Genomic DNA, 14,836 nt, shown 5'->3' on the forward strand with positions numbered 1-14,836 from the left:
ATGCCCCCATTCATTTTAATGTATGTATTCACACATCCGTTTTCTACCACGGATTCGTGTTTTTAGCATGGAAACATGCTCTATTTTGTCCGTCACGCCCATTGTAGTCTAGGGGTCCGTGAAAACCACGGATGCAACACAGATGCCATCAGTGTTTCATTAGGAAGAGATGCTTTGATTATTTTTCAGCTGTGCAGTGTCCGTGAAACACAGATGACACATGGACAGCAAAAAACGGACAAAACGCGGATCCTTCACAGACAACCTTTTCACAGATTTGAGCATGAACATGGACGTGTGAATGAGGCTTAACACCAGGCACAGCTAGTTCTAAAAGTATGGAGTGCCAGCAAACCCTTGATCGTCGGGCCCCACTGATCTCCTATCATATTGATGTCCTATCCTAAGGAACCCCTGTAACGTACCCTAGGTGCCATGATCTTTATGGAGGACCTGTCTCCTTTCCTGACAAGTCTGTTTTAATACATAATTATATTCCATATGAAATAAGAATTCTGTAGCATTAATTCTTATGACACGATATTGTGCCATTCCTCTAGTACTCCTACTAGAAGTTTATAAATAAAGGTACAGCTGGGCTGGGGTGGTTGCATGACTGACACTATCCTATTGGTGCTGCCAACTTTGCTGACACCCCCCAACTGTTAACACCCAGTTGTACCTTTATTCATGAATTTCTGGCAGGAATATTAGAGGAACTGCAAATGCTCCAGAATTGTTATTACTTGGGGATACAAGTAGTTACTAATACAGACATGTCAGGAGAGGAACTAAATAATGAATGTCCCATGATAATGCTTAAACGGGTCCAGCTTTCAAACACTTTTAGGCAGCCTCTCTGTCCCTCCGGACCTGTGCAGGGAGGAATACTTACTTGCTCCCTCACTCTCTGTTCCGGCTCCTTCTGGCCATCGTGCTCCGGTCTCCATGTTTCAGCTTCCGAAATGGACGGAGGTCACATCTACAGCCAATGACTTAATGATGTGCCACTTATGGGACATGTCACCACTGTGGCCAGTCATTGGCTGCAGCAGCACACGTGACCCCTGTCGATTACGGAAATTAACAAGTGGGGACCAGAGGACAGTGGGCCAAAGGAGCCGTGACAAAGTGGCAGGGAGCAGGTAAGTGCACTTTCACACTAGTGTTTTTCTTTTCCGGCATAGAGTTCTGTCCTAGGGGCTCTATACCGGAAAATAACTGATCAGTTTAATCCCCATGCATTCTGACTGATCAGGCATTTTTAAGACTGATCAGGATCCTGATCAGTCTTACAAATGCCATCAGTTGGTATACGTTTTGCCGGACAGAACTGCTTGCCGGATCAATCTGCCGCAAGTGTGAAAGTAGCCTAAGTATGCTTTCCTCTGCTGGAATGGGTGGGTTACCTACTGCATGAAGGTGTTTCAAAGCTGGACTACCCCTTTAAAGCCTGATGCCTCCCAAAAAAACTGAACTCTGATGTAAATGCAGTGAACCAGAGATCTCCAGACCCCCCACAATGTCCTAGTTGGCTGAGCTGCTGCTATATAGTTATTTGGGGAAAGAAACCCCCCAGTCACTACAGTGCCCCATAGCCTTCATTCTGTTAGGACTGCAGGAAAGCATTGGGAGATGGGGGATAAGCCAAGACACGCTTTACTTTTGAGGTTTTGGACTTTATAGTCAATTTCCGGTGTTTTGCAAATGAAGTACAGCACTGTGTAAAAGTTTTAGGCAGATATGGGCAATAAGCTGCAATGTAAGAATTATTTCAGAAATAGAAGTGTTAATAGTTTATTTTTTATCAATTGACTAAATGCAAAGGGATTGAACAAAAGAGAGATTGGCTATATGTTTGGGGTGGTTGTTCAAATGCAGAATAAATTTGGAACCAATCGGACGCCTCCCCCGTGGTATTGCATGATAGATAATTACCTGCAAAGAGCTGTGCACCTCTGGTATCCATGGTTAGATGCTGCACAATTACACCAAGCACACATTATCTGCTTTGTAATTCTACATGTTTTTGCAGGCATATTTACCCGTGTGTTTAAATAAGAATGCCTGATTACTTAAAGGGAACCTGTCGCCTCCCAAAATCCATCCCAAGCCGCCAGCAGTACCTGCGTGTAGCCAGCAGCCTGTTTCTGATGATGCCTTTCTTCCTGAAGTCAGATTCAGCAAAAGTACTGAAAACGTTCTTTTATCCCCTGCCCGGCGCGCTTCTCTAGTCAGGCTTGAAGTCACGGGGGCAGCCGCCTCCTTGCTTCACGTCACGGTAACCGCGCCCCCTTCCCTGTGACTGACAGCCGGCATAAGCGCACAGGGAATGGTGCGATTTAGGGAAGTAAAACTATGCAAAAATGAAAATTTATTTAACAATGTACATTAGACATAGTTTGATTAGGAATGACATATTAAAAATGTTTATAAAGTTTTAGTTACTCTTTAACTGAAATAGAACAAATCTGCAAAATGCATTTAGTGCTGCTTTATGGCTGTAGATACCATGGGTCTAATGTACAGCAGCATAGGGTTATAGGACCTGTCTCCACAAAACGCAGTGCAATCTGAACACATCATGGAGCAGAGCAGGAGAAGATTCAGTAAAACCTGTAATTTATACATTCTCCTGTGAACAGCTATTGGTACAGGGAGGAGGACATTGCGTGTAGAAGAGTACATTCACAGACAGCTGTCAGTCACTGATAACTCCTCCTCCCTGTACCAATAGCTTTCAGTCACTGATAACTCCTCCTCCCTGTACCAATAGCTGTCAGTCACTGATAACTCCTCCTCCCTGTACTAATAGCTGTCAGTCACTGATAACTCCTCCTCCCTGTACCAATAGCTGTCAGTCACTGATAACTCCTCCTCCCTGTACAAATAGCTGTCAGTCACTGATAACTCCTCCTCCCTGTACTAATAGCTGTCAGTCACTGATAACTCCTCCTCCCTGTACCAATAGCTGTCAGTCACTGATAACTCCTCCTCCCTGTACAAATAGCTGTCAGTCACTGATAACTCCTCCTCCCTGTACCAATAGCTGTCAGTCACTGATAACTCCTCCTCCCTGTACCAATAGCCGTCCACAGGAGGTGCAAAAAGCAGAGATAGAATTGTATAAATTACAGGTTTTACTAAATCTTTTCCCACAAAAATGTACATCAATCAGCTCAGCTCCTCCTGCTCTATAACATGGTGCTTTCAGATCGCATTGCATTTTCTGCTGATGGGTCCACTTTAAGCTTGCCTGAAACTGGCCGGACTGTAATGGAGATCAGCTCACTGCCTGAAAGTGTGTGTAGGCCTTACACAGCGGGCAGTGCTGCAGTGTAAAGGATGGGGGAGACAGAGTAGGGGGGGGGGGGGGACACAGTCTGTTGTGACTAGACCCATCTTTCTTTCCACCAGCGCAGCTGCGTTGCAGTCACTGTTCATAGCTGCAGCGCTATAGAACAGGTAGGCGCTACCGGGTAATGGCCACGCCTTGTGCAAGTGTCAGTGCAATGAAACCGCGTGGGAGAAGCCCTGTCCTTCCTTTGTTTGTTTTCAAATATTTGTGCTCCATATGGGGCGTCCGATTCATCCGCTGGATAATCATCAGTTTGGCTTTGCATTCCAGGAACATTTCTGCCCCTGATTGGAAATGCTGTTGTATCCAATTCTGGAATCCGCTCCTTTGAACCATCCCCCGGCATCTTCTGAGCAGATCTCTCCGTTACTAAAAATGTCTTGCTTGTATTTTCTCGGAATGAGAGAGTAGTAAAATATGGCAGCCTCCATAAATTGACCTCACACTTGATGTTTGCAGAATCGGGGGGGCCCTGGCCCGCCAATCCTATTGTCTCTGCTCCACTTTAATTGTAAATTATGACCCCCGAGAAGTAGTCAACCCAATAAACCGAGCTGTTAAAGGTTGCCGTTTTCCAGCATGAAACTTCCAGCGTTTATAGGAAGGTTTGAGGTTTTTGTGATGTGGTTGAGCAGAATAACTTTATGGGAACGAATCTCGAATCTCCGGCGATGCATCTCTACGAAGGATGGTACCACTCGTTAACCCTTTGTGTGCATGCCCTTTGTGTCTTGCAGGAGGAAGATGAGCTGGACTCCCACACGATGGTCAAGACCAGCTCGGAGAGCGCCGGGACCATGAGGGCGGCCAGCACCATGAGCGAAAGTGCTCAGACCATGATCGAGCATAGTAGTACCATGTTGGAATCTGATCTGGGCACCATGGTGATAAACAGCGACGAGGAAGAGGAGGAGGAAGAAGATGGCACCATGAAAAGTAGGTTTATAGAAATGTCCTCCTCGCATGGTTTGCAAACCATGGCCACAGGTGATAAGGAGGTGAAGATTTTGTGAGAAACATCTGGCAATCAGACAAGGTCTATTTTAGTGCCAAATTGTGTGCCCCATGAAATAACCATTCTGGAACATCTTTTCTTAGGAGTACATTGTGCCGTTCCTCTGTTATTCCTCCTGGACATTTATAACTACATTGACAACTAGAGGTTTCCATTCCAATTAGTATAAACCTATGTAGAGACCCCACATGTTGACGAGAAGAGTGGTAAACCCAGTTCTCATGTTCTTAAAGGGTCACTGAGTTTTCATAAAACTTTTGATACTGTATGCCATAGAGACATACCAAAGTTTTTGATTGTTGGCGCTCTAACTGCCGAGACCCCCGCAGATCCCTAGTGTGAGGAGAGAGAAGTACTCGCATATCGCGCTCTGTCTTTGTTGCAGGAGACGGAATTGAGACGGGTCAATGGACTTTCTGTTAAGTCCGTGTCACTTTCTCCCCTCCAGTGAGAAGAGAGAGCGCTTCTCTAGGGATCGTTGGGGGTCTCAGTACTCAGACCCCCACTGATCAAAACCTTTGATGCGTCTCTATGGCCTATCAAAAGTTTTATGTAAACTCAGTGGCCCTTTAAATGAAAATGATTTATCACCCCCTCTGAATGGAGCGATAATGGGCATTCTGTGGTCTGGTACTGTCGGACTGCTGTCTGTATCAGCCCCGATGGACAGTCCCATTCAGAGAGGGCTCGGATTGCGGTTGATCCAGGGATCTGACTCCCTGCTGTGGATAGTTGATAAATAATGTTTGCTGGGTAACCCTTTAGTTAAAGGGTTTGTTCAGGATTAAAAAAACATGGCTGCTTTCTTCCCAAAACAGCACCACCCCATCCGTGGGTTGTATGTGGTATTGCAGCTCATTTCCATTGGAGTCAGGGGGCAGAGCTGCCATACCACACACAGGCTGTGGACAGGCATGATGCTGAGGAATAGCAGAGTAACGGCCCAATGCAGAGTCCTACAGACGGATGCATTGTGGGGAATACATGCATTGACTATAACAGACGTGTCAGTGGAGCTGACCGCTTAGATTTCTAGCGTTCATGGCCACGCAGTAAGGTTATTGGTCTGCATAGCAGCATATTCAGCATTGAAGTAGTCTCTCAGATTGGGCCCTGTGACCCGGCCAGATGTCCTCTGGAGCCAGTCCGAAAAACTTTTTAAGTTCTTCCTATACCGGCCGACAGTGATCGAAACAATCCAACTCGTCAGAGCTAGCTTCTGCACTGGTATCTGGCACTGTTTGGCCTCTACCCTAGACCTTTGTGGCAGAGGTGCCCACACTTTGATACCATCCATACTCAGGAATGGTCAGCTTTACACTGGAGGGGTAGGTTTGTTCATCTCTACATAGTGTAAACCTTATTTAGCTGTGTACTGATCACCTCCGTCTCCTAGCTCTTCTTAGTTACTTGGTCTCCTTTGGAAATGCATCTGTGCCAAACCTCAATCCACCAAGAAGATAAATGTAATAATCAGCGCTCCCGGCGTCTCTTGGAATAACATGTAACAGCACTTGGATCACTTACAGGAGATAAAAGTCTCACGGAGGGGAAAAGTCTACCTGGGAAATAACTGGAAAATAGATGTAGTAATTACTTTTGGAACAATCCACCACTTTCCTATTACTGCAGATGTGTTCCTTGGTCATACCTGAAATGAACATGAAAACCAGCTTTCAGTTTTGGCTTGCTTCTTATAATGTGAGCTATAAAAAAGGAAATTTTACTTTATACAACATTTTTCTTTACCTTTCACATGGAAACTAAACTTTTTTCATTTTTTTGAGGGGCTTGCATTGTATTATGTTTGAAGCCCCTGGATGGTACATGTAACACCTTTGTCCACTAGATGGCGACAAAGAGCAACTGGTTTGGCGTTAGGCTTCCAAACCAGCTACTCGGCACCAAGCGAGATGCCATCGCTGTCTTAGGCCTCTTTCACACTTGCGTTGTCCGGATCCGGCGTGTACTCCACTTGCCGGAATTACACGCCGGATCCGGAAAAACGCAAGTGTACTGAAAGCATTTGAAGACGGAACCGTCTTCCAAATGCGTTCAGTGTTACTATGGCACCCAGGACGCTATTAAAGTCCTGGCTGCCATAGTAGGAGCGGGGAGCGGGGGAGCGGTATACTTACAGTCCGTGCGGCTCCCCGGGCGCTCCAGAATGACGTCAGAGCGCCCCATGCGCATGGATGACGTGATCCATGTGATCACATGATCCATGCGCTTGGGGCGCCCTGACGTCACTCTGAAGCGCCCGGGGAGCCGCACGGACGGTAAGTACACTGCTCCCCCGCTCCCCACTACACTTACCATGGCTGTCAGGACTTTAGCGTCCCGGCAGCCATGGTAACCACTCTGAAAAAGCTAAATGTCGGCTCCGGCAATGCGCCGAAACGACGTTTAGCTTAAGGCCGGATCCGGATCAATGCCTTTCAATGGGCATTAATTCCGGATCCGGCCTTGCGGCAAGTGTTCCGGATTTTTGGCCGGAGCAAAAAGCGCAGCATGCTGCGGTATTTTCTCCGGCCAAAAAACGTTCCGTTCCGGAACTGAAGACATCCTGATGCATCCTGAACGGATTTCTCTCCATTCAGAATGCATTAGGATAATCCTGATCAGGATTCTTCCGGCATAGAGCCCCGACGACGGAACTCTATGCCGGAAGACAAGAACGCAAGTGTGAAAGAGCCCTTAGGCATTTCCTTTTCTTTTTATCCGTCTGCTTTGTGACAATCTTTCATGCAAATTAGTAGAGGCTTGCTTTTTAATATTTATTACATAATAATTTTTTTTTACCTGGTCTAGTTGGATAAGAATTGATTGACTAGTTTAAACTTGGGTTTACCAGTACTTCAATATCCTTAGCTGCAGTAACCTGCTATGGCCACTGCACAGTATACGGCGCTATCTGCTTTCAGCACTGTACACTGTATTAGTTCAGGTGGCCGCAGCTCCTTTTAGCACCTAGATTGGCGGGGTTTCTGGGCATCTGAGACGCTTTAACTATTCCTGGGGAAGCTTTGCCTTTTCCTTGTGACGAGGCAAGCTTTCAAAGACATCAGTGTATGACTTCTTAAAGGGGTTTTGCAGGTGGTATACACTGATCACCTATCCTCCGGATCGGTCATCAATACTTAATCGGCAGGGATCCGACACCCAGCACTCTCGCTGATCGGCGGTTTGAAGTGGAGGCTGCGCTCCTTGCGCGCGCTACTTCCTCTTCATTACACTGCCGGTCGTCTCGGAAGTGCAGTGTAATTACAAATACTCGCTCCATTCACTTGAATGGCAAGAGAGTACTTGTAATTACACTACACCGCCGCTGCAAGGGAGCTGACACGCAGTGTAATGAAAAAGTAGCGATCGCATGGAGCGCAGCCTCCTCTTCAAGCAGCTGATCGGCGTGGTTGCTGTGTGTCGGACCCCTGCTAAACACATATCAATGACCTATCCTAAGGATGGGTCATCAATATGTGCCGCCTGCACAACCCCTTTAAAAAAATAAAAATAACAGGGGTCAGTAGCTTTTTTTTTTTTCCTAGATGTAGGTTCACATTCAGTAGTTCATTGGGAATATGATTTATGGCACAATCTCTGATATGCTGGGATTAAAGGGGTTTCCCTTAGTGAACATTTATTGACGCTCATGGGCACACAATGCTCTACTTGACTTTCTATGTCAGTCCCATAGACTTTGAATGGAGCAGATCCACTCATGCTTGACCACTGATCCATTCAAACTCCTCCTCACCATGGGCACGAAACAGATGGTTTCGGACCAATGTGCTAGTGATAAGTGGGGATCGATGCCTTGGGACCCCCAGCTATCGCCTATTTATCGACCACAATTTCCCTCGTCCCATACCCATCCGCAATTCCTCTGGATGACGTCACATTTGGGGGTCTGACTCCAGTCTCCCTGTTATTGAGTGTGCATTATATCATCATCAGTGTTGCACACCTGCCCAGTGGCCTCCACATCTGGGATTGGGGCTGTGAGTGTCTCAGACCTGTGATAAGAAATTTCTCCATGATCCGGCCAGTTTAAACACAGACAAGTTTTTAATGGGACCACACAGGAATATCATCCATGTGCTGTCCATTTTTTCTTGAAGACCCATTTGTTTGATTTGCATGCTACAATTTTCCTTGTACAAGACTGGTGGTCCGTGAAAACAAACAAACCGTACTTGAGAATGGGCCCCGTTGACTTTAAAGAGGGTTGTCCACCTTTTAGATGTTGATGACCTGTCCTTAGGGTAGATCATCAATAGACATGAGCGAAGTTTGCAAAAATTGGATTCGGCTGCTTCGGCGAAGTTAACTAAGAGAAATTCAATTTGTGACGAATTATTTAGTCATGACTTGCATTCCATTGTATATAGCGGACACAATGACGGGGAATGGCGATTGTGCCACCCCTCAGATACCGCGTTCAACCCAGATCATGGCATCAGGGGTTAAAAAATAAATAAATTCATATCTCATCCATTTGCTCGTGGCGAGACTGTCGCGGCCATCTTGATTTATGACCTCACCTCGCCCGGCCAGCATGATGACGTCTCACAGCAGCACGCGTGAGATTTGGTACGTTTTCTTCAGTGAAGATGGCCGCGATGGCCTCTCCGCAAGCAAGGAAAAATTGATTTGTTACCACGAAACGCCAGGAAATTCGGCTTCATGGCTAATCAAATTTTCCCTGAAATTCAGATCAAAGTTAATTTGTTTTACTTCGATTCGCTCAACACTAATCATCCGTATCAGATCGATGGGGGACCAACGACCTGCACCCCTGACCAGTCAGCTGTTCATGGCAGATGCTGCTGAAACTGGAAGGTAAGGATGTAATCTCACAGCATGGAGAAGCTGCAGATTCTTGTAAGCAATGCATTTTATATTCAAATAGCCATCTTCATGTTCCCAGATGTTTATAAGGCGACATTGTTTGTTTTAAAAAATATATATATATTTTAATTTTTTTAACCCCTTGAGTTTTCCTTTTGGAAAATGGTTAGCTGTTTGAGGAAAATTTTATAAAAGCAAAGAATCCTTTATTCCTTGTAGATACTGAAAATCCATGTGTGGTTACAAGAAGCAACTAAAGGGCATCTGTCAGCAGGTTTGTCCCTATGACACTGGCTGACCTGTTACATGTGCTCAGTAGCTGAAGACATCTGTGTTGGTCCCATGTTCATATGTGTCCGCATTGCTGAGAAAAATGATGTTTTATTATATGCAAATGAGTCTCTAGGAGCAACAGGGGCGTTGCCATTACACCTAGAAGCTCTGCTCTCTCTGCAACTGCTGCTCCCTCTGCACTTTGATTGACAGGGCCAGGCAGTGAAAACGTCATCACACCTGGCCCTGACTTCTCCTAAAGTGCAGAGGGCGCGGCAGTTGCAGAGAGAGCAGAGCCTCTAGGTGTAATGGTAACGCCCCCGTTGCTCCTAGAGGCTCACTTGCATATATTAAAACAACATTTTTCTCAGCAATGCGGGCACATATGAACATGGGACCAACACAGATGTCTTCAGCTGCCAAGTGCACATGTAACAGGTCAGCCAGTGTTAGGCTACTTTCACACTTGCGTTAGGAGCGGATCCGTCTGGTGTCTGCACAGACGGATCCGCTCCTATAATGCAAACGCTTGCATCCGTTCAGAACGGATCCGTTTGCATAACCATGAACAAAAAAAAAAAAATATATATATTTTTTTTTTTCATGATAATGCAAACGGATCCGTTCAGACTTTACATTTGAAGTCAATGGGGGACGGATCCGTTTGAAAATTGAGCCATACTGTGTCATCTTCAAACGGATCCGTCCCCATTGACTTCCATTATAAGTCTGGACGGATCCGCTCGCCTCCGCACGGCCAGGCGGACACCCGAACGCTGCAAGCAGCGTTCAGGTGTCCGCTCACGGAGCGGAGGCTGAGCGCTGGCAGGCGGATGCATTCTCAGTGGATCCGCCTCCATTGAGAATGCATCAGGGCTGGACGGCTGCGTACGGGACCGCTCGTGAGCTCCTTCAAACGGAGCCCACGAGCGGACACCTGAACACAGGTGTGAAAGTAGCCTTAGAGGTACAAAACTGCTGACAGCTGCCCTTTAATAGCACGTTGCGGTGGTTGCATCTTGTACGATTAATATTGATTGTTGGATGGTGTTGAATCAGATCTACATTCACACCTTCCAATCCCAGTTTCTATGTTCTCATGGTAAATTAATATTTCTGTGTAAAAGCACATTATTGATCCATTAGCTGTACATTCAGGTTTCGAACAAAGAAAAAAAAAAAAGCCACAAAACCCAAATTTCTGAGTTTCTTTCTGTGTAAAGTAACAAATCCTCAGTTGTTAGAGGTAATTTGTTGATAATAATTTGATGATAATTTGCAGGTAATTACAGACATTGAATGACTTGTTCCGTCCCTCTGTACCGCTTTCTGGGTTAATAGCATCAACCTGTAATTACGGGCAGGTCTCCTCGCGCCGCACACGGGGACGGACTGTGTTGTACTCTCTGTCTGGCCAACGTGACTTTTTCCATCACACACCAGAAATCCTGGTAGCATGTCTCCCGGTAGCTTCTGTTCTCAGAGACGCACAGCACAGGTTATGGTGGATATCTGCTTTGTAGTATCCGTCAGACTTATTCCAGTGCAGGTTTTCCGTAGGGTTGTCTTGCATGACGTGTCAGAGGAGAGTGAAATATACCCTAGAATGAAACAGCAGGTATTAAATACTAGAATCAGTTTGCATTGCAAACAGAAAAAAAAAAAAAAATCTCAGACATTGCTACCTTAGTATTCTGACTGTCAAGACTCAAAATCCGTAAAGAACCCTTCTCTCTGTGTCTCAAGAGGTTAGCTATTCGCCCCTTCTGTGTGGTGACTGGTGGGGGTGTTATCTGAAAGTCTATGGGAAATATGATGTTTTTTTTTATTTTATTTTTGCTACAGGTGTTTTTGTTTTTTCTAATTGGTGGTGATTTTCTTTTGTCTGGCATAAAAAAAAAGTAAAAAAAAAAAAGTAGCATGTTGAAGCAATGACGTTTATTTTCAGGTAGTTTACCATCTCGTCAAAAAGGGTGTATTCACACGGTCGTGTTTATTTTGACTTCCATGGGTCCGCGATCCACAAGGTGTCCTGTCTTTTGCGTCACAGCCGCATGGACCCGGAAACACGTGGTGTGGTTCGGCCCTGCAGTCATGTAAATACAGCCATAGGGACAAAACACCTAAGACTACAGGCACACGACATGTGATGGACTTTTTTAAGATGGTAGTTTATGAGGTTATTCACACGGCAGTTTTTTTTTTTGACAGCCGGTGAATAACGTACCTAAAAAAATAGAACATGATGGCTAACCTCTGGCACCCCAGCCGTGGTAAATAGTACGACTCCCAAGATGCACACTTGCTTGGCTGTTCTCAGAACTCTATAGAAATGAATGGAGCATGCTGGGAGTCGTAGTTTCACCGCAGCTGGAGTAGCGGAGGTTAGCCATCATTGTTATATCTTGTCCGTTTTTCACTGACCGACTGCCCCCATCCAATCAAATGTGTCCATTTCTCAGGAAGGCATCAGTGAAAAAAACGTCTGTTAAAGGGCTTCTGTCACCCCACTAAACAGTTTTTTGTTACTTATAATCCCTATACTGCGATTTATGCATACATACTGTAATTAATCATTTCGGTTCAGTAGATTCTGTTAAAAACGTACTTTTAAAATATGCAAATTACCTGTCTACCAGCAAGTAGGGCGGCTACTTGCTGGTAGCAGCCGCATCCTCCTATCCTAAAGACGCCCCCTCCGCATGTTGATTGACAGGGCCAGCGGACGGGATCTTTCTCTGCTGGCCCTGTTTGCATTCAAAATCTGGCGCCTGCGCCGTACCGGTCTTCAGTCGGCGCAGGCGCACTGAGAGGAGGACGCTCGCTCGGCCGCTCCTTCCTCAATGCGCCTGCGCCGGGTGTAGATGTGACGTCATCGGCGCAGGCGCATTGAGGATGGAGCGGCCGAGCGAGCGTCCTCCTCTCAGTGCGCCTGCGACTACTGAAGACCGGTACGGCGCAGGCGCCAGATTTTGAATGCAAACAGGGCCAGCAGAGAAAGATCCCGTCCGCTGGCCCTGTCAATCAACATGCGGAGGGGGCGTCTTTAGGATAGGAGGATGCGGCTGCTACCAGCAAGTAGCCGCCCTACTTGCTGGTAGACAGGTAATTTGCATATTTTAAAAGTACGTTTTTAACAGAATCTACTGAACCGAAATGATTAATTACAGTATGTATGCATAAATCGCAGTATAGGGATTATAAGTAACAAAAAACTGTTTAGTGGGGTGACAGAAGCCCTTTAACAATGGACAGTTTATCCGTTTTTAACGGATGCTTTTTTTTTTTTTTACTGTCGTGTGCATGTAGCCTAAACAACAAAGTTGTTTTGAAAAACAACAAACAAAACAACAGACGCATAAAAAATGTAAATGTTTTTTATGGTGTTTTTTTTTGTTAACTCTATAAAGACCCTAGACCAACTTCATGTGTGTAGGAGCCTTAAAGCTTAGTTAATTTGGAGTTTGAATAGTTTTAGTGTACTTTGTACTCGGTCACTATATCATGGAGGACAAACTTTCTTGGAGGTGGAAAGGCATAATATGTAGAATTGTAAGTGCATTAATAAAGCCTCCATTTAAACTATAGCAAAACTTTTCTATTTTTCTAAGTTCCGCTTGGTTTAGTGTGATTAATGAGTCGTGAGAGTGAGGGGACACTGGGGACCGTCTCCAGTACATGTGCTAGTATGTCAGGGGGGAGATTTTATGACACTTGGCATCGTGTACCTCCAGGACGTTCTGTTATTCAGAAGTATGTCACATGTAAAGAATGAAGAGTGTGTGGCCTCGCGTGCATATGTGCTGCAGGGAGCCGCAGAATGCTTCATACCCCTTCTGTGTAGTATGTACAGCTGCAGCCGCCGCTGTGTGGGGCCACAGACAGTAACTAAATTAGGTTTTACACTCCATGTTTTCTATATTGCTAAAAAGCAAAAAAAAAAAAATTGTTGTAATATGTTTAATTTTTTAGATAAGTCCTTGGAAGACCATGTTCACAAAACATGCCTACCAAGTCCGCCATGGATTTGGTAGACGATCTGCTGCCGAATCTCGGATTTCTGCCACAGATTGGCTAGCAGTTCCCTGTGTGCAGGGCCGTTTCTAGGGACGGGCGGCCGCCCGGGGGGCACCGGCAGGGGCGCCCTCTTGTCGTTTCTCGGCCGTGCGCCCTGGCTCCCTCCCTCTGACATCTCGCCCTGGCTGGCTCCCTCCCTCTGACCTGCGCCCGAGTGCCGAGTCCTATTACTCTTCAGACAGTGCGGGCGGCACTTACTGACGTCACGCGCCTGCTCCTCCCACTAGGCGGCGCAGGCGCGTGACATACAGTGAGTGAGTGAGCGCCGCACTGCCTGCCTGTTACCGCCCGCCCTGAGCCCCTGAGCAGTGCTGATGCCTGCTGTGAGGCGAGTGATGGTCTGGGGGGGCATTAATTACAATGGGGGGAATTAATTACAATGGGGGGGGGGGGGGGGCATTAATTACAATGGGGGGGCCACTGTGGGAGACATGAAAATGGGGGCCACTGTCACTGTGGGGGACATTAAGTTTAATAAGGATCACTATGGACATTATTTAGAATGGAGGCTGCTGGTGTCATTACTCATTATAACTATATAATGTCTGATAGGCCTAGTCCTGAGCTGAGTTATATTACCCTGCCCTGTATAATAATGTACCCATCCCTGATACCCCTTAGTTATATTACCCCGCTGGAGTAATATAACTAAGGGGTATCAGGGTACATTATTATACAGGGCAGGGTAATATAACTCAGGACTAGGCCTATCAGACATTATACAGTTATAATGACACCCACAGCAGCCTCCATTCTAAATAATGTCCATAGTGATCCTTATTAAAAATAATGTCCCCCACAGGCAGGCAGTGCGGGTGTTTTTTTGACACTCGTCCTGAGAGAAATTTTACCTAGAAACTGCACTGCCTGTGTGGATAAGCGCAATCCTGAGTGCGGAAATTATTTTAAGATCAGCATCGCGTTTGTTATTCTGTACAAGTATATGACTGCTGTAACCCAAATAACCCATTCAAATACATCGGCAGCAGAATGGAATGAGATCCTGTGAGGATGATTCAGGTGCAAGTGTGTGGTTTATGGCAGTGTTCCTCAAACTGTGTGTTTGGGCAGTTGGTTGGTTCCTCCCGTTTTTGTTCTTCAATTTTATACAGAGTTCAGGAGACAAATTTCAGCATGGGCTTCACCCAGTGGTGAGGCCCGGGCACTACCATATTCTAGTTGGGAAGTTCCAATAGAATAATATGGCAGTGGTGATCAGCAGAACCAACCCCATTGAGAAACAGGATTAGACATGTTCGATC

General features: G+C 45.9%; 1 protein-coding gene across 1 annotated transcript in view; it reads left to right on the forward strand.

Annotated features, from left to right (window-relative positions):
• STK3 (serine/threonine kinase 3) overlaps positions 1-14,836 on the forward strand; it is a 234,541-nt gene that overhangs the window by 133,779 nt on the left and 85,926 nt on the right. Inside the window, exon 9 of the mRNA XM_040432421.1 lies at positions 4,096-4,294. Coding sequence (XP_040288355.1) covers positions 4,096-4,294 — 199 coding nt within the window. The remainder of the gene's footprint in view (positions 1-4,095; positions 4,295-14,836) is intronic.

This window comes from Bufo bufo, chromosome 5 (assembly GCF_905171765.1).
Source record: "Bufo bufo chromosome 5, aBufBuf1.1, whole genome shotgun sequence".
Taxonomy (NCBI): Eukaryota; Metazoa; Chordata; class Amphibia; order Anura; family Bufonidae; genus Bufo; species Bufo bufo.